We start from the raw sequence: 19,940 nt of genomic DNA, 5'->3' as shown, positions 1-19,940 counted from the left end.
CAAATGGCCAACAGGCATATGAAAAAATGTTCAACATCACTTGTCATCAGGGAAATGCAAATCAAAACTACCATGAGATACCATCTTACACCAGTGAGAATGGCATATATTAAAAAAACTAGCAACAACAAATGTTGGCGAGGGTGTGGAGAAAAAGGAACTCTTCTGCACTGTTGGTGGGAGTGCAAACTGGTCCAATCACTGTGGAAAGCTGTGTGGAGATTTCTGGACCTACTAAACATAGAGCTTCCATATGATCCAGCAATTCCACTCCTAGGTATTTACCCAAAGGACACAGAAACATCAATTCCAAAGAACACCTGCACCCCTATGTTTATAGCAGCACTGTTTACAATAGCTAAGCTTTGGAAACAGCCCAAATGCCCAAAAATAGATGACTGGATCAAGAAGATGTGGTACATATATACCATGGAATATTACTCAGCATTCAAAAAAGATAAACATATGCAATTTGCAGCAACACATGGATGGCGCTGGAAGGGACCATGCTCAGCGAAATAAGCCAAAAAGAAAAAGAAAAATACCAGATGGTCTCACTCATAGCAGGAATCTAGAAAACTTAAATAAGGGACCAGGAAAATGAATAAGTATAAGAAAGTGAAAATCAAAATCAACAAAAAACTATGAACCAGAGACACTTTTAGGGGGGCGGGGGTGGGAGGGGAGGGATTGGGGTCAGAATGGGGGGGCTGCAATTGTATGGGGAATATAACAATAAAATTTATTAAAAAAAAAGATTTATTTATTTATTTTATACAAGAACTGGGGTATAGGTCAGAAGGTGGGAGGGTGAGAGAATTCACCAAAGCCAGAGTTGGGAGCAGAACAGGCAGACGGAGCGAAGACACTGCTGAGGGGAGCAGCAGGCGAGACAGGAGAGGTCTGTCTGCCGCACCATGTAGTGTTCTCCCAGCTGGCAGGGAATCGAACCGGTGCTTCAGAGGCTGAAGACAGCTTCGCAGCACACCGCTCAACTGCTGCGCCACCAGGGAGTCCCCTTAATTTTTTTTAAAGATTTATTTATTTATTGATACAAGAACCGGGGTACAGGCCAGATGCGCGGGAGGATGAGAGGATTCACCAGAGACAGAGCAGGGAACAGATCAAGCAGACTGATGAAATACACTTCTGAGGGGTGCAGCGGGCAAGACAGGAGAGGTCTGCTGTGCCATGTGGGGCCCTCGCTGGCTGGCCGGGATCAAACTGACACTGCAGAGGCTGTGGACAGCTTCACAGGGGAGACCCTGATTCTTAATTTTTAAAAATCTTATAAATGATTTTCACATATTGTTTCAGGGGGTGAGATTTTAATCTACATTTGCAGAAGTAGTATTTCTAGAGCTGTATGTGTGAATATTTATATTATGCAAAGAGCACAATTTATAGAAACTTTCCTATTCTCATTTCTTTATTTAGATGTAAATCTTAGTTGATTATGCTATGCTTGTTAAAACAAATAAAAAGCTTTTGGTCTCCATTTCCTGACCTCACCTAAAAAGGCATGCCAAGAATAAAGAAGCAACTAAAAGGTCTTAAAGAAATTGTGCCCATGAAAAATGCTATTGTTGAAAAGGCAGCATTTTGCAAACTGTTGCCTCTGGACAAATAGGTTAACATCAAAGAAAGACACTTCCAAGATTTATGGAAGGCCTTAAACTACATGGATGATGAAGCTCTAAATATGGTAAATTTTAACAACCCTTCTTGTTCTAAATGAGTAGACAACATCATGTAGTTTCAACACTGGACAACTGCTCAGAACCTTTAAATGTTTGCCTTGCAAATTATATGAAGTCTTCATTGAGAGGCTCCAAGTTCAAGAGCTTCTTCACAATTATCTGGAAGTTAGTCTGGACCTTGAATCCTCTGCATATTTCTTTAATAAATTCTCATAATTTTTGCTGATATTAGTTTATTTCAACCAAAAGTTCCCAATATATTTCTAGCTCCCCTCACAACCAAGAAATAACAGATGTACCTCAACAAAAGAGATCAGCTTTACTTCTTCTAGCAACTTTTCTTAGAGCTGCCTTTATGGCTTGATTTCTCAGGCTATAGATCATTGGGTTGACTGTTGGGGGCACAACTGTGTACATAATAGTGAGAAACACATCCAGTGCACTTGGAGAGTCAGAAGGTGGCTTGAGAAACTCAATGGAGCTGGTTGTAATAAACAACATGAACACAGTGAGGTGAGGAAGGCAAGTGGAAAAGGCCTTTGCTCGACCCTCAGCAGATGGCATCCTCAGCACAGTAGAGAATATCTGTGCATAGGATAGTCCAATAAAGATGACACAAAGAAATACCACAATCGCTATGAAACAAGTGACACCAACCTCGCTGATATAATCATTTGAACAAGAGAGTTTCAGGAGCTGGGGGAAGTCACAGAAGAACTGGTGAATGACATGGGAGCCACAGAAGTGGATGGAGAAAGTGGCAGCTGTGTGCATGATTCCAGAAATGACTGCACTGATCCAGACACCCAGGACTCCATGGATACAGGTGTTGACATCCATGATGATTTCATAGCGCAGTGGAAGGCAGATGGCCACGAAGCGATCATAAGACATGACTGTCAGGATGGACAGCTCAGCAGAGCTACATAGAGCAAAAGCAAAACACTGCACTATGCATTCACCAAAGGAAATGTAGCCACTATGCTTTAAAGAGTTGTAAATGGCCCTTGGCACAGTCACGGAAATGTAGCACAGGTCCAGGAAGGAGAGATGTTTCAAGAAGAAATACATTGGTGACTGGAGACTATTGTCCGTGGAAGTTGCAGTGATAATGAGGAGATTTCCAGTTAATGCCGTCATGTATAAGACTAAGAACAGAGAAGAGTGGACGAGTTCTAGTTCAGGCTTGGCAGAAAATCCCATCAGAACAAACCCACTGATAGTGAAATTAGCCATAGTCCTTCTTAATTCCCCAGTGATGTCGGCTGCAAGACAAGATGGAACCATTGGAAATATTACTTATTCACCTAAACTTCCTGGATCAATAAAGATAGGCAAGAAGTGACTTGAAGAAGACACCAGTTCATCTTAAATGTGAAAGTAGTGCTAATAATCATTTACACTAATAATCATGTCAACCAATTTTAAATCACTTATTATCAGTTAAGGAAACATGAGTAAGGAATTATAATTTTTAATATAACTATTTCTATCAAAGATCAGAAAAAGGGGGCCTCTCTTGGTGGCACAGTGGTTGAGCGCTGGGTGGTGAGGATGCCCGCAGCCTCAGCAGTCCCAGTTCGATCCCCGGCCACCGGCAAGGGTCCCACAAAAAAAAAAAAAAAATCAAAGATCAGAAAAAGGGTTGTATATTATAGAAAAATTAAAAAATATTCTTAAAGTATAAATTCTTATTAATTGAACTATGGATCATTGAGTTTGGATTCTATAGAAAACTTTTATTACAGTTCATATAATACTTTATATTTAAATATTTATGAATATTACTTTATAATACTTTATAAATGTTTCTTAGTTACCTATACATTTACTTATACATTAATTTTCCAAAGGAAATGGAAAAGTACATTTCCTGGATATTTTTTTTAAGAAAATAGCTAATACACTCATGAAAATTTCATTTACTCTAATTTTTAGTTAAATAAAATTTGAAACAACTATGAAATATCAATTTGTACCCAACACATTAGCTAAGATTAAAAAAATACTCAGTTATTAGGATGAAAGACATCTATTGGTAACATATAGCTGAGGATTTTTGACCCTAGACAGTGTTATAAACAAATGTTGCATCAGTAGAATTAATGATATCAAAAATAATTTATATGATGCTTATTTCATTAAATAGACACAGAATAAAATTAAAGCATGCAAGCGATATGTTCCTACTTTTGTTCGATTTTCTGGAATATGGAAAATTATTTATCAGACTCTAAAACAGTCTGCAACTTAAGCTATTTAACACTATTAGATAACATCTCAGTTAAGCTGATAATTAATGTTAAGAAAACCATGTTCATTTAAAATTAGTACAGTAGCAAAATCTATTGACAAATCCTAAAAATATTTTCATGATAATATTTTAGGTGTTCTTGAAAGTTACCTCTATGAAGTGTTTTTTTCTAAAATGGGACCTGGTCACTATTTAGATGACATAGAAGGAAGAGATATTAGGTACATTTTATGTTCTCAAGATATGTAAATCCACAAATGCAGAGAATAAAGAGTATAAGGAAATGACACGTGTAATAACAGTAATTATTCCTTCATGGTGAGTGAATGATTGTGTTTATTGCAAGTGTATAGATTTGTATAGATTATCATGACTATTGCAAGTGTATAGATTTGTATAGATTATCATGACCTGAGATACGTAAGAAAATGATCCTCGGGCCTCCCCTGGTGGCACAGCGGTTGAGCACTGGGCTGTGAGGCTACCCGCAGCCTCTGCAGTGCCGGTTCATTTCCCGGCCACCGCCAAGGGTCTCACAAAAAAAAAAAAATCCTCTTTTTTTTAGTTTTTCAGCCTGAAATTCATGATTTACTTAGAAGCAGAGCTGATGGATGCTTCTAACTTCTGTAGTGAACTATGTAATTTTCTTGGGGAATTATTTATGTCTGTGATATATGGAGAGAACTTGGCGTAGATGAGACAGTCCCTTGCATATGCAGTAACCTTATTCAAAAATTGGGTCATCCCTGTTGTTTTGAGGACATGCATGTGTGTATGTGTATGTCTAGGTGTGGTCCCCTGGAATCTTAAAATACTGTCAAATTAATCCTAGTGATTTCATATCTAAGCCACACTAAAGAGACTTTGAAGATGGCACCTGACATTTCTAGAGTTTATAATGACACACCTACTGATCAAGGCAGATGAGTGTATGGGACCTCTAGAAATCCCATTTCTAAGTGTCTGAGAGAATGTTGCTTGATTTTTGTTTTGAAAAACAAAAAAGTCTGCAGTCCACATGCATGGAAGTATTGCATTACTTATCCAAAAGTATTCTGATTTGACCTCCCAATAATTTAAATCAACTATTGCCAATAATTAGTACAGTGACCGTATTGTGACATTAAATTCATTTTTTGTTCCATCTTTAAATCATTACATATATATTTTCCTTTCTTAAATACAAATACATGAACACGGGGTCTTGCCTGGTGGCGCAGTGGTTGAACGCTTGGCTGCGAAGCAGCCCGCAGCCTCTGCAGCACGGGTTTGATCCCCGGCCCCCAGGGAGGGCCCCACATGGCCCGCAGACCTCTCCTGCCGCCCGCTGCTCCCCTCAGCAGTGTATTTCCGTCCATCTGTCTGTTGTTTCCCGCTCTGGCTCTGGTGAATTCTCTCACCCTCCCGCGCTTCTGACTGTACCCAGTGCTTGTCTAAATCAATCAATCAATCAAAAAACTTAAAAAAAAAAAACAACAAATACATGAACACACACACATGCCCATATGTGTAATGCATTTCAACCCAATTATATGGGTTTGTAAAAATAACTTTTTCACATTTTGAATTATGAGACTCTAAGACTTGTTTTATATACAGTTGTATTATTGTCTGTGAAACCAAGTACAGATACAGGAAAAAATTACTTTGGGGTTTTTTTTGTCTTTTTTTTTACTGACTGATCAAGTTAACTAAGACAAAATGATAGGTCCTTTTTTTACTTTAATGAAATTCCTATTTTAACTGTCGAGCAGGATTTCACATGGATTTATGTCTTTAATTATATTATTTCAGTGTCTACAAGTTATTTACCTTACTTTAAAATGGGCTTTCAAGATCTAAGATCTCTACCACTGTTTAGGAACTAAACATTAACATTTCTGTACTTGAATTTTTAGATTTAGGTGGATAAAATATTTAAAAACATAACAAAAGTCTTTGATAACTGTGTTATGGTATAGTTAATGCTTTTTACAAGCTATATTTGTTAGAAACAATAAGAAGGCCTGATGACTGGTTATGATGAGAAGTATGATCTCTGATTATGCTCTTTCAATCTATCAATGTTTTCTTTTAATTTTTAACTTTGTTCACATGGAAAATGAGGTTTATTTGTTCTGATTAAAATATCTAATTCAGGGCCTCCCCGGTGGCGCAGCGGTTGAGCGCTGGGTTGCGAAGCTGCCCACAGCCTCTGCAATGCCGGTTCGATCCCCAGCTGCTCCTCGGCCACCAGAGGAGGGTCCCACATGGCGCGCAGACCTCTCCTGCCAGCCCGCTGCTCCCCTCAGCAGTGTACTTTGGTCCTTCTGCCTGCTCTGCTCCCCGCTCTGGCTCTGGTGAATTCTCTCACCCTTCCGCGCTTCTGACTGTACCCACTGCTTATATAAATAAATAAATAAATAAATAAATAAATAAATAAATAAATAAATCTTTAAAAAAAATAAAATATCTAATTCATTCTTAATTTTTAAGTTTTTCTACCAAAGTTCAACAATTGTTCTGTGATTGCTGATGTGAAAAACATCTCCTATGTCTTATGAGTCATAGAACAAACACAAAGAAGATCATACAGTACCATACCATCATACACTCATGCTACATTATATCTATGCTGGTTATCTAAAGAAAGGCATTGCTAGGGAGGTTGAATTGCACTCCGCAAAATGATCTGGAATGGAAAGAGTTTACAACATTCTCTAACAGATTCTTAATTCCCACTTAAATAATCTAGATCATATACAGTATTTCATCATCTACAAGCTAAGTGGCAGTGACTGGTTCTCTCACCCACTCAATACCAGTAACTTACAGCTTTCACTTTAGTGTGTAATCTAGCTTTTTAGAACCTAAGGAAACTCACCTGAGCATATTCAAGAACTTCTGTCCTCAACAGGAGAATTTGTCAGTGTGAGCTGCTGACCTCTGAATTCAGTAACTTTCAGAAAAATGTGGACTGTGGTGAAAAAATAAGTCCATTTCAACCTTCTTTTTGGCCACTGGAGGTTACACTATGTAATCCGTTTGGCACAAGTGTAGTGTCTTGTTGCTGTGGATATTTGTTCTCTGTAAAATACCCTGGGACCCAATTATTCGAAAACATTTTCATTTGTGTGTTGGATTCTGAAAATCCAACAAAAAGATTTAATTTCATTCATTGAATTAACAGGTCATTCATTTTACCAATAACTAGCTAATATTACAATGTCTAATAGACATGCCCATAATCTGAAAAATGTCAATTATCAATGACGACTACCAATGATGCAGCAAAATAACCCCATCTTTACTGAAGTCCCAATGTAATTTAACTTTGAGTGAGGTAGTAATCAATAGCTCTTTTTTAAGAAAACTGAATGTCAATCTATGTTTTGTCTAGTAATTATTGACAACAAATGCATTGTTTCAAGTTTAAATTCAAATTAGAAGAGGTGACACTGTGCATTCCTTTGTCACAAAACTTGTCTTATACCAGGCAGGCTTTCATTTCAGAAATGTGTGTTTTCCAAACCTATAAAAGCCATGAAATAAAATTGAGATTGATTCCAAGTAAACTGTCACTTTGAAACAAACTTGTAGCTAATTATCAATGCATACCACACTTGTAAACTAAGAATGGCATGCAAGGGTTTAAATTACTCATTTAGCACATGTAGCTATATGAATTTGAAGAATACATCTTCTCCATTAATTCATGAGAAAAGATCTATAGGTCTGTGAAGACATGGAACAACAAAGAAATATGTCTTTGAAAAATCAGAATTTAGGTATAGCTTGAAGTTTGGAAGTATGATACTTCCCATCTCCTTTGTTTTTATCAGTAGGGATTAGGCTCATGGTTTTTTGTGGTTCCATATGAATTTCATCCATATTTGTTTATTTCTTTGAAGAATGTCATTGAAATTTTTATTGGAATAGCATTGAATCTGTAGATTGCTTTTGGTAGGATGGCCATTTTAATAATGTTAATTCTTCCAATCCATGAGCAGGGGATGTCTTTCCATTTCTTTGTGTCTTCTTCAATTTCTTTTAACAGTGTTTTATAATTTTCTTAACATAGGTCTTTCACCTCTTTTGTTAGGTTTATTCCCAAGTATTTGATTTTTTTTTTTGGTTTCAGTTATACAAGGGATGGTTTTCTTGATTTCTTCTTCTTCACATTGATTGTGTATAGGAAGGTTACTGATTTTTGTGTGTTAATTTTGTATTCCGCTACTTTACTGAACTGGTTCATTATTTTGAATAGTTTTTCTGTGGAGTTTTTAGGGTTCTCTATGTATATTATCATATCATTAGTTAAGCCCAGTGAAATAAGCCAGAAGGAAAAAGAAAAATATCTGATGGTTTCACTTATAACAGGAATATAGGGGAACCAAATAAGCCATCAGTGTAAAACAAAATAACAACAGTACAAAACACAAAAAAGCAAAAGCAGACATACTGCAGGGGAGGAGGAGGGAGAGGGATGAAAAGGAGGATCACAGGGAACTGTGGTGATGGTTGGTGCATAGGTGCCTTGGGGAAGGAAATTCTATGGGGACTAAATCTGAGGGTGTGAGGGGAAGCAAATATTGTTTAAAAAATAATAAAAAAATACATTTTCAAGTAAAAATAAATAAATAACCTCCCCCCAAAAAATGAACAAAAAAACAAAACAAAACCAAAACCAAAACAAAACAAAAATCAGAATTTAGGGCCTCCCTGGTGGCGCAGGCGGTTGAGCGCCACACTGTGAAGCTGTCTGCAGCATGCATTCAATCCTGGCGCTTGGCCAGCAGACCTCTCCTGTCTAGCCCACTGCTCCCCTCAGCAGTGTATTTCATCAGTCTTCCTGTTCTGTTCCCCGTTCTGTCTCTGGTGAATCCTCTCACCCTCCCACACATCTGGCCTGTACCCTGGTTCTTGTATAAATAGATAAATCTTTGGAAAAAAAAAAGAAAAATCAGAATTTAAAAATGTAAATTGTTTATGAGTCGTTGAGTTCATGAAGTGGGACAAACAGATTATGAATGAGGAAAAGTGAAAAGATTTAGAATCTTCAAAAGTTAATTAATTGTAGAAAATCATATAGCTTCACATATCTGAAGGATTGCGATGTATTAGTAGGACCACATTTGTCCATTTACACAATATTAAAAAAAATAGTAAAACCATAATTAGCAGAGGAGATGCAGCTCAGTGAGGAAGATGCTAAAAAGTTTTCAACTTTAAGTAGTGTATTGGTGTCCTAGAGATGCTTTGAGGTCCTATAACTGTTCATGACAGCTACATAGAAGTAGAGAGACACACAGAATTTGTTAGAATGTTAGCCACTGTGATCTCTAAAATATTTTCTTATGCTAAAATTCTGAGTTTTTAGTAATGTCTAAATTATAAACCTGGTAATAACAAAATCCAAGTTACCTTGGCTTTGTGCACAAGAGACAAAGATGCCTCTGTTTTCAATTTAAAGCATTTTTTAAAAAAAGATTTATTTATTTATTTATACAAGCGCTGGGTACAGTCAGAAGCGCAGGAGAGTCAGAGAATTCACCAGCGCCAGAGCAGGGAACAGAGCAGGCAGAGTGATGAAATAAACTGCTGAGGGAAGTAGTGGGTGAGACAGGAGAGGTCTGCTGTGCTATGTGGGTAGCTCCTGGCCAGCAAGGGATCAAACTCATGCTTCAGAGGCTGTGGATAGCTTCACAGTGCCATGCTTACCCCTTTGGGCCACCAGGGAGGCCCAACTTCTGCCCTTTTTTTGACTGGGTTGTTCACTTTGTTTTTGTGGAGTCTCGTTAGCTCTTTGAACAATTTATCTTTAATTTCAGATGTGGAAACTATCTCATATCTCCTATTTTAAGTCACTATTATAAGATATTGTAAGGGAGGCGAGAATTGTTCTCCATAAATGCTTCCGGAAAAGAAGGAGTTTACAATGTTCTCTACCATATTTCTAACTTCTATTAAAATAATCATCTCTCATAAATAACATTTCATATTTTACAAGCACTGGCTGGTTATCTCATCCAGTCAAAACAAGTAAAATATGGGCTTTCTATTATTCTTTGTAATCTATATTTTTAGAACCTATGGAAACTCATCACAGCATATTGAGAATATTCCTTGAGGGAATATTTCTTCCTCAAGGAAGGAGAGGCTGTCTCCATGAGCAGGTGACACAGCTCAGTACTGATCTCTGCAATCCAGTCATATTCAAATAAAGTAGCTGTGGAGAAAAAAAAAAATAAGCTCATTACAACCTTTCTTTGGTTACTGGTGATTAGGCAATTAAATCTCTTTGGCACAAGCAAAGTGTGTGGGTGCTGTGGGTATTTCTTCTTCTTGGTAAATACCCTGAGACCAAACCTTGCAATTATATTGATTATTCTTGGCTTCTGTTTTTCTGTTAAGTTGATTTTATGACCATACATAGTTACCAAGAATTTTGACTATGTTTATTGGATCATTATTGAAAAATGTTTGAATTTGTGTTAGATTCTGAAAAATCCAAAAGAAAGACTTAATTATATTCATTAAATTAGCAAGTTAGTAATTCAATTTAAATCATAACTAAATAATATTATAATGTCAAGTAGACAAGTCCATCATCTGAAAAGGTATAACTTTTCTGACGACAGTGATATGAAGCTAGAGATGAGCAACAGAGGGAAAACCGAAAACCTCACTAATAGGTGGAAATTAAACAACATATTCTGTACAACCAAAGGATTCAAGGAGAATCAAAAGAGAACGAAATAGGATCTGAGATTTGTTATTCTCACATTTATAAATTAGATATTAGGATAAACTCTGGGAATTGTAGAGTTAGAAAAAAATTAGAGATCATGGAAGCCAACATCCTTCCAAATTAAAAATGGATCTCTGCACATCTATATAACTGTCATGAACAGTTTTAGGACTTCAGTGCATCTGTAGGACATCACATTTACTACTTAAAGGTGAAACTATTTTAGCATCTTCCTTATTGAGCTACAGCTTCTCTGCTATATATGATTTTACCATCTCTTTTCATAATGTAAAAGGAAAGATCTGGTCTTGTTAATATGTAATAATCCTGCAGATATGTAAAGCTACCTATATGATTGTCTAGAGAATTATTTTTAAGAGAGCATAAAATTTTTCACCATTCATCATTTTTAATGTCGGTCCTGCTTCTTGGGCTCACAGCTTGAAAATATACACACATTTAAGTTGTGATAGTTGTTTTCCCACCAGAAGTGTAATAGGGGTCTCTTTTCTCCACCGCTGGACAGAATTTGTGGTTGCCAGTTTTTGCTTTTTTTTAAATTTTAATATGGACCATTTTCACAAGAGTGACTTGGTATCTCATTGTGGTTTTGATTTGAAATTCCCTGATTATAAGTGATTTTTACAGTTTTTCATATACCTGTTGGCCAGTTGCATTTCCTCACTGAAGAAGTATCTTTTTAGCTCTTCTTTATCTGAGATATATAGCAAAAGAAAGAGAGAAAGAGGGGTCAAAATAGGGGAAGGAACAGCACAAGGACATTGGTGATGTGTTACAAGTGATGTGGTGGTGGAAAATTTGTGGGGACTACACCTGAGGGGAGAAATCAAATGTTGTCCAAAAATGAATAAAGATGTACATGAATAAAAAAAGTTTAAAAATGAAAAAAAATCAATAAAAGTTAAAAAAATGACTGAATTCTGATATCTTATAAGACATAGCTTTTGTTGGACCAAGTGATCAGAAACCTGTAGACATTTCTTATTAATTTAGAGTATTCCCCAAATTCAGGAGCACTAATACATGTACAAAAAGGATGGTTGAAATTAAAGCTTTTTGAGCTCTTAGAACATAAATGTGAAATACAGTGACAATTAGTTGGAAGTTTCTGTTCAAATGATAATTTACTTGGAAACCATCTGACTATTTCACAGCATTTTTAATACTGTAAAAACTCATTTGGAAATGAAGCCTGGGACAAAGCCATGTTTAATGATAATGGAATATATACTCATTAAATATCCTGTTGGGCTTGCCACATACCGATATTTTTGAAAAAAAAAAAGCTTATTTGATACTATAAAGTATATACATAACTTGACATTTCAATTAATAAAATTGAATTCTCTTGAATCTACCACTAAATTATAATATTTTTCAATAATTTGATTCAATACACACAAATAAGTTGAAATTCCAGGTACCCAGTTATAATCATTAAAGCAACTCAGCAGAAAAATATTCTGCAGGAACAATTAATATTTCAAGTTTGGGTCCCAGGGTACTGGCCAGCAATGACAAATACCCAGAGCTCCCACAAACTCTGCTTGTGACTAGAGATTTATTGCCTAATCACGAGGGACCAAAAAAGGATTGATACAGACTTAAATTTTCTCCACAATTCATATTTTTCTGATGGTGACTGATTTCATTGATCAGGACTTTGAGTTAAGTTTCAGCTGCTCACATTGACGGCTTCTCCTATTGAGGGAAGGGGATCCAGAAATATGCTCTGGTGAGTTTCCTTAGGGTCTAAAAAACTGGATCACACAGAATAATGGAAATCCATAAGACACTAGTTTTGAATGGCTCAGAGAATTAGTCATGTCATTTAACTTAAGGATGAAATATTGATAAGCTATGATTATTTTAGAATGGCAATTAGGAAATTAGGCAACTCGGAGACTGTTGTAAATGCCTCCATAACAATGTCTTTCTTTCTCTAACCATTGTAGAAGTAATTCAATGTGGATGTATGATAGAGTAATTCTGTGGGATGTACCTTATATTCATCTTATTCATTGACTCTTACACTAGTGAGTTATAAGAGATGAGAGATACTTCCCACCTTAGAAATCTCAGAAAATATTGTTCAAATACATTAGAAAAGATTGAAAATTGATAATGGATCCAACAGTTTCATGAGAGCATCATAACCATATTTTCCTTCTTCCCAGAGGAAGGAACAAAAGAAACCATAACAGGGCCTCCCTGGTGGCACAGTGGTTGAGCGCTGGGTTGCAAAGCTGCCCACAGCCTCTGCAGCACCGGTTCAATCCCCGGCTGCTCCCCGGCCACCAGAGGAGGGTCCCACATGGCGCACAGACCTCTCCTGCTGCCCGCTGCTCCCCTCAGCAGTGTACTTTGGTCCTTCTGCCTGCTCTGCTCCCTGCTCTGGCTCTGGTGAATTCTCTCACCCTCCCGCGCTTCTGACTGTACCCAGTGCTTGTATAAGTAAATAAATAAATCTTTACACACAAAAAAACCCCACAAAAACAAAAGAAACCATAACAATCATATCATAACAATCACCCAGACTTCCAATTTCCCTTAACTCTTAGGAGAAGATTCTGAAGTACAGAAAATACACAGATTTCTGAAATGGACTTGTGAGTGGTCATTTAATAGAAATAGAAAAGGACTGGAAAAATAGCTGGTAAAAATGATCGAGTAGAGCAAGCTTAATCCACTTAAGAAACAGTTTTGTTATGTTTTGAAAACACTAAATCCACCTAAAAATTAATATTTAACTAAAATGGTGATATATGTATTTCATTTTGAATGTTTCCTTTGTTATATGACAGCAAATAAGTTGGAGAAAATGAAATGCTGATTTAAAGAGGAATAACTAATGTAAACATTTAGAACAACCCTGAAATTAGGGATTTCTTTGAAGTCAAAAGTGACCGTCTTAATTTTCATGATTAAAATGACGTATAATTAATAAAGCAAAAGTAATCTGAAATAATATCTAAGAACCAATTAAAATTAATTTCGAGTCCTTTTATTTCTTCTTGCTTTTACACTTGTTATCTTGTTATCACAGTCACAGCAGCAATATATTAAAAAATGTTAGTGTTTTATAATTGTATTACAAAATCCATAATTATAATAATCCATATTGTTATAATCCAAAGATATGTTTTACGTGCCCATGTACACACACACACCCACAATTGGGTCAATGCATAAATTATTTACATATGTTTATACATAGTGTAACCTTACATTAACATATATATAATGTATATATATTTTCAAGGTACTGAAAATATATGTAATGTTTTAAAGATGATAACAAAAACTGTATTTAATTTGACTGTGTAGTCACTGTATAATGTTGACAAGAGTAGATTTAAATTAATGGAAAGATCAAATAAATACTTTTGGATAAATCAAGCAATATTTCAATACATAGGAAATTAATTCTTTTTATTGAGTTTCTAAAGAAAAATAAGCAACCTTCTCCCAGACACATGGAAATGGAAATTTGGAGGCTTCAGAAACCTCACCTGGTAAGTTGCAGTTATAAGAGATGATGCCGATGAGTAACTGTGTCAGGATCACCTCTAGAAATACAAGGGGTCACCTTCAAAGTCTTCCTTTAATTTTGTCTAAAATAAAATTACCTGGTAATGCTTAGTAATATGTTAACATTCCTGTGAAATACAGGGACACACACAATAGCAGAACCAATTCTCAAATAAATTTTTCTTGTGTGTGCAAAGGCCTATCTCATCTATGCCAAGTCTTTCTATCAATCAGACTTAAACAATTTCCCAATCAAATTATGTAGTTCACTGCAGAAGTTAGAAGCATCCATCACCCACAGCTTCTAAGTAAATCATTATAAGAACACCATGGATATCAGGCTGAAAATCTGAAATGGATCATCCACTTCAAACTGAAGTGGATCATTTTCCTATGTGTTTGGAAAATTGAAGTTTAAAGGAACATAGTTTTCTTAATACTTATTATTCAGATGACTTAGTAAAATATTATCTACACATAAAGTTACATGGCTTAAGATGCAGAGTGCTTCAAGATTTTTCCTAAATATTTGCTTTTTCAAAAGAGTAGACACAAATTTGACCATACTACTTGCATATCTCAAACTTTTTCCTTCTTTCATGAAATAAGCAACATATTATTATGTAATTGCAAGAATTTTATTAAAGTAGGGTTATTTACAAGATTATACAAGATTTAGGGGTCAGATTTCACTCCTTTTGAGATATATATGACTGTGAGGTGGCTTTTCTCATAATTAATGGCACTGAGTATTTTCTTTTCATAGCTTCACTAAAGTGTGGGTACACATTATGTTCCCTTGTTGTTCTATGTTTTATTTATTTATTTTAAAGATTTATTTATTTATTTATACAAGCACTGGGTACAGTCAGAAGCACGGGAGGATGAGAGTATTCACCAGAGCCAGAGCAGGGAACATAAAAAGCAGACTGACAAAATACACTGCTGAGGGAAGCAGCGGGTACGGCAGGAGAGGTCTGCGCACTGTGTGGGACCCTCGCCTGCTGGCCGTGGGATCAAACCCAGTGCTCAACTGCTGAGCCACCATGGAGGCCCCCTATGTTTTATTAACTAAGAAGCAGAATAAATGACTTTTTCAGGTGTATATTAGTCATATTAATGGTTATAAAAATACACCTACAAAGGCCCTTCCCTTTCCAATTCATGTGGAAATTAAGTAATTTACAGACCAATACTTTATGAAACGTTATGTTATTATAATGACTATTTATATATCATATTATTTATATATCACAATTACCTCACAGGTGCCCTCAATTTGATGTTTCATAATTTAATTTATTAGAATGTAAATGTTTATTTAAAAAGCAAAAATATATGGCTATTGCTGCTCAAATACAAAATGAAATTATAAAACTGCAATAAAAAATCCACTGTAAATGGAGTGGTATATGAATAGAAAGAACAATTAATGAAAAAGAATAAACTTAAGAAACATTTTAAAATGTGAGTACATGAGCTACATAAATCTTTGTACACAAATCAAAATTCAATGCTCCAGTACTATGAATAAGATTATATAGTTTAAAAGATATTGTATTAATTGTATTTAAATATGCATTTTCATTGCCATTAATTGAAATGGGCAATACTAAAATTTGAAATTCATTATCCATGGTTACCATGTGTGAGCAAAAATCATTTAAATTTTCTCCACTTTATTAGTAGCTTAAAGAACTACCTTCAAATGAATATGAAGTGGTGATTTCTTCAAGTAATTTCATGCCTAACATCATTGATACTAAGTGGATTAGGAGGTTCAATAACAATTTCCAATGGTTCCATCTTGTCTTGCAGCCAACATCACTGGGAAATTAAAAAGGAACATGGATAATGTTACTATGAGTGGGTTTCTTCTGATGGGATTTTCTGCCAAGCCTGACCTAGAACTCGTCCACGCTTCCCTGTTCTTAATCTTATACATGGTTTCATTGACTGGCAATATCCTCATTATCACAGCAATTTCCGTGGACAATAGTCTCCACTCACCCATGTATTTCTTCCTGAAACATCTCTCCTTTCTGGACCTGTGCTATATTTCTGTCACTGTGCCAAGGTCTATTTACAATTCTTTCATGCATAGTGGCTACATTTCTCTCTGGGAATGCATAGTGCAGTGCTTTGCTTTTACTCTCTGTGGTTCTGCTGAGCTGCTCATGCTCACAGTGATGTCTTATGATCGCTATGTGGCCATCTGCCTTCCACTGCGCTATGAAATCATCATGGATGTAAGCACCTGTGTCCACGGAGTCCTAGGCATCTGGATCAGTGGGGTCATTTGTGGAACTATGCACGCAGCTGCCACTTTCTCCATGCACCTCTGTGGTTCACATATCATTCACCAGTTCTTCTGTGACATCCCCCAGCTCATGAAACTCTCTTGTTCTAATGAGTATATCAGTGAGGTTGGGGTTAGTGCCTTCTTGTCTCTGGTGGGCTTTCTTTGTATCTCCTTTATAGGTTTGTCTTACACACAGATATTCTCTACTGTACTGAGGATGCCATCTGCTGAGGGCAGAGCTAAGGCCTTTTCCACTTGCCTTCCTCACCTCACTGTTATCATTTTATTCATTTCAACTGGTGTCTTTGAGTTTCTCAAGCCACCTTCTGACTCTCCAAGTGCTCTGGACATTTTTCTCACTATTATGTACACAGTTGTGCCCCCAACACTCAACCCAATGATCTATAGCCTGAGAAACCAAGCCATAAAAGCTGCTCTCAGAAAGGTTTTTCAAGGAAGAAAAGCTGACCTCTTTTATTAAGACAGAAAAGACATATCTCAAAGTTACTGGTTTGGAAACAAGTTCAAAATATATGGAGAAAACTGTTGAATTAAATAAATTGAGACAAGTAATAACTAAGAGGACTTATGAAAGAATCAAGCCTGGTGAATGAATTCCACAAAAACCCTCCAGATAGATCTGGAAGAACTGCCTAAGCTCTGAGTTTCTCAATGAGGTTTTGTTTTGTTTGTTATTTTTTTTTTTTTTTTTTTTTACAATTTGCTGGGCAAAAATGTCCAGAATCTGTATCGGAGCCTACTTAGTGGATATATTTGATGTTATCTATGTATTGTTGATAGCAAGATGGTGCTAAAATTTACCCTATTTAGAGCTTTATCATCTGGGAACTAGGTGTTTCAGCCCTGCTGCAAACCTTGAAGTCTGTCTTTCTTTGAAGTTAGTCATCTTCCCAGAAGCAATAATTTCCCAAATGCTGCCTTTTCACAAAGAGCAGGCCAATTCCATCTTCACCTTGGCTTGTGCTGTTTTACTTGGGGCCAAGGAGAATGTTTCCTAAATTGCTAGCTGTGATTATCCAAACATGACACAGCCAGCAAATAATTTAAAGCTAAATAGAAAAATGATCATAGGGAAAGTAGTCATGTCACACAATTGCCATAAACATGTGCTTCTGAGTAAACAAAACCATCCACACATATAACTCCATAAACTTTACTCTTGCAAATACAGTAGATAAATGCTTTCTTAAAAAAAGTCAGGTATGCAAAAAAAAAAATTACCATAATTTTAAAGAGTTTCAAATAACCCCTTCCCTGGTCATTTCTGTCCAGATGATAGAAAATAGTAAATAAGAGATTCTCTCCACTTTTTCCTAATTTACATTGGGAGTTGGGATACCACATGATGTCTATAAGTTGATGATAACCCCTGTCTACAGTCCCTACTTCCCATGCAGAATCCACTGTGTTCTACCCAACGTGAGGCTTCCAGGAGCAAACCACTGAGGTTACTCTGCAACAATATCATTGCACTGTTTATTTGTCTCTTAAGATGCAATTGAATAATTGCTAGTCAACTGGTAGGAATCCTTGAATATCTGTGAGTGCTTGTGAAATAATATTTCTAAAATTAAAAATGACTCAAAGAACATTTAAAATATTACTTTATTCTAAAATTCATAAACTATCAAAAACAGAAATATTTCAAGCATATATATATATATATATATATATATACACACAGAGATACAAATTGTAGTGATCAAAATCTAAAAAATCAATGGATGGATTAATCAGCAAATAAAACAAGGAAAGACAGAAATGTAAACTGAAAGATAGGTGCTCAAACATAAATAAAATTTCCATCAAATGAACGAATGAATGAAGTGATAAAACATAGAGAAAGAGATCGAAACATAAATGACAGGAAGGGAGAGACTCTAATATATGTTTTTAAGATTTAATTACTACTGCATACAATAGCTGGGGTATAGGCCAGAGATGTGTTTTCCATTGCTTTAAGGGCATGGCAACAAACAATGTTTAAAAAATGATGTTGATATGTTTCCTAGAAATAATAGAAATACAAATCACTAGCTTCAAGAAACAGAAATTGGTTAATATATTTTAAGTGTATTCAAAACACCTTTAAAAGTATAAAATAACAAAGACAAAAATATTTATATTTACATTAAAAACTTTACTGTTTTATCTCTTGCATTCCACAATCCATTTAAAATTAACTATCTTAAGATTTGAGAAGTGAGGTAGATGTGGTGGTCCATTTTATTCAAAGTGATATGTAGATGGTTCACAAAAATTAATTGAGAAGCAGTCTCCTCAATAAATTTCAGTGTCATTAATTGAGAAATGTTGTTTGCTCATAAATTTCACCTGTGTGTTGTGAACTGATGATATAGGTGTGGAAGTTTTAACCTGGTCGATTGATGTATCGATTAATGCTTATAACATAAAAATCTGTAAATTACTATAGTTTCACAGTAATTCATTATGCTAAGTATTCTGTTGTTACAGATTGTCTAGACTTCTTTGGGTTCCCTCTACATTTATGCAAACTTTAGAATCAGCTTTCCAATTCCAAAATATACCTGCTGAAATTTTGTTTGAAATTATATTCACTCTATAGATAGAGCAGAAGAATTGAAAAGATCGTATCTTCTAATCCATGGTTAGGAAATTTTTTGCATTTATTGAAGTCTTTGAAAATTCTCTCATCCATGATATATAGTTATTAGTGTAATGGTTTTGTACATCTTTTTTAATACTTAAATTCATTTCTTTATTGGAATAATCTTGCATTTCAACATTCTGTAAGTTTCAAGTGTGCATACTTAAAAATGAACAATGGGTGTTTTCTACATTAAGTTCACCACTAAAGCTCAGATTCTGTTCTCATACAACTGGCACATTTTATGACATTTACCCACTCCTCTTCCCCTGCCCTTCTGGTAACTGCTAATTGGTATAGAACTTTGTTTTTGTATTATATAATCTCTATTTCTCTGGCTGATATATATCCACACATGAGTAAAAGCCTACTGTATTAGTGTTCTTTTTGTGACTTATTTCACTAAGCATAATACCCTCAGGGACACCCATGTTGGGACAAATGGCAGAGTTCATCTTGGAACACTTGAGTGTTATTCCATTGAGTGATACACCACATCCTTTTTAGCCATTCATCTGTCCCTGGGCATTTAGTTATTTCTTACTCTTGGCTATGGTAACATAATACCACAATAAAGATGTTGGCACATATATCTATTTGACTTAGTGTATTTGTATTTTTTCATATATATACCCAGAAATGGGATATCCCGATCAAATGGAATTTCTATTTTTCAGTTTTTTGTATGTTTTCTTTATTGAGGTAACATTGTATTGCAACACTGCTTATGATTTAGGGGAATAAGCTCACAT

General features: G+C 35.6%; 2 protein-coding genes across 2 annotated transcripts; one reads left to right on the top strand and one right to left on the bottom strand.

Moving 5' to 3' along the window:
• Window positions 1–2,000: 2,000 nt before the first annotated feature.
• Window positions 2,001–2,936, bottom strand: LOC311167716 (olfactory receptor 14J1-like; the record flags this gene model as incomplete). The annotated part of the gene is made up of 1 exon (XM_084228767.1): window positions 2,001–2,936. The coding sequence occupies one exon, from the start codon at window positions 2,934–2,936 to the stop codon at window positions 2,001–2,003; it is 936 nt and encodes a 311-aa protein (XP_084084893.1).
• A 13,147-nt stretch (window positions 2,937–16,083) lies between these two features.
• On the top strand, window positions 16,084–17,019 carry LOC311167715 (olfactory receptor 14J1-like; the record flags this gene model as incomplete). Its single annotated transcript, XM_084228766.1, has 1 exon — window positions 16,084–17,019. The coding sequence occupies one exon, from the start codon at window positions 16,084–16,086 to the stop codon at window positions 17,017–17,019; it is 936 nt and encodes a 311-aa protein (XP_084084892.1).
• Window positions 17,020–19,940: the final 2,921 nt, after the last annotated feature.

The sequence above is a fragment of the Talpa europaea genome, assembly GCF_964194135.1.
Source record: "Talpa europaea genome assembly, chromosome: 2".
Classification (NCBI taxonomy): domain Eukaryota; kingdom Metazoa; phylum Chordata; class Mammalia; order Eulipotyphla; family Talpidae; genus Talpa; species Talpa europaea.
The sequence above is the reverse complement of the archived record's forward strand: the minus strand, read 5'-3'. Positions and strand labels throughout refer to the sequence as shown.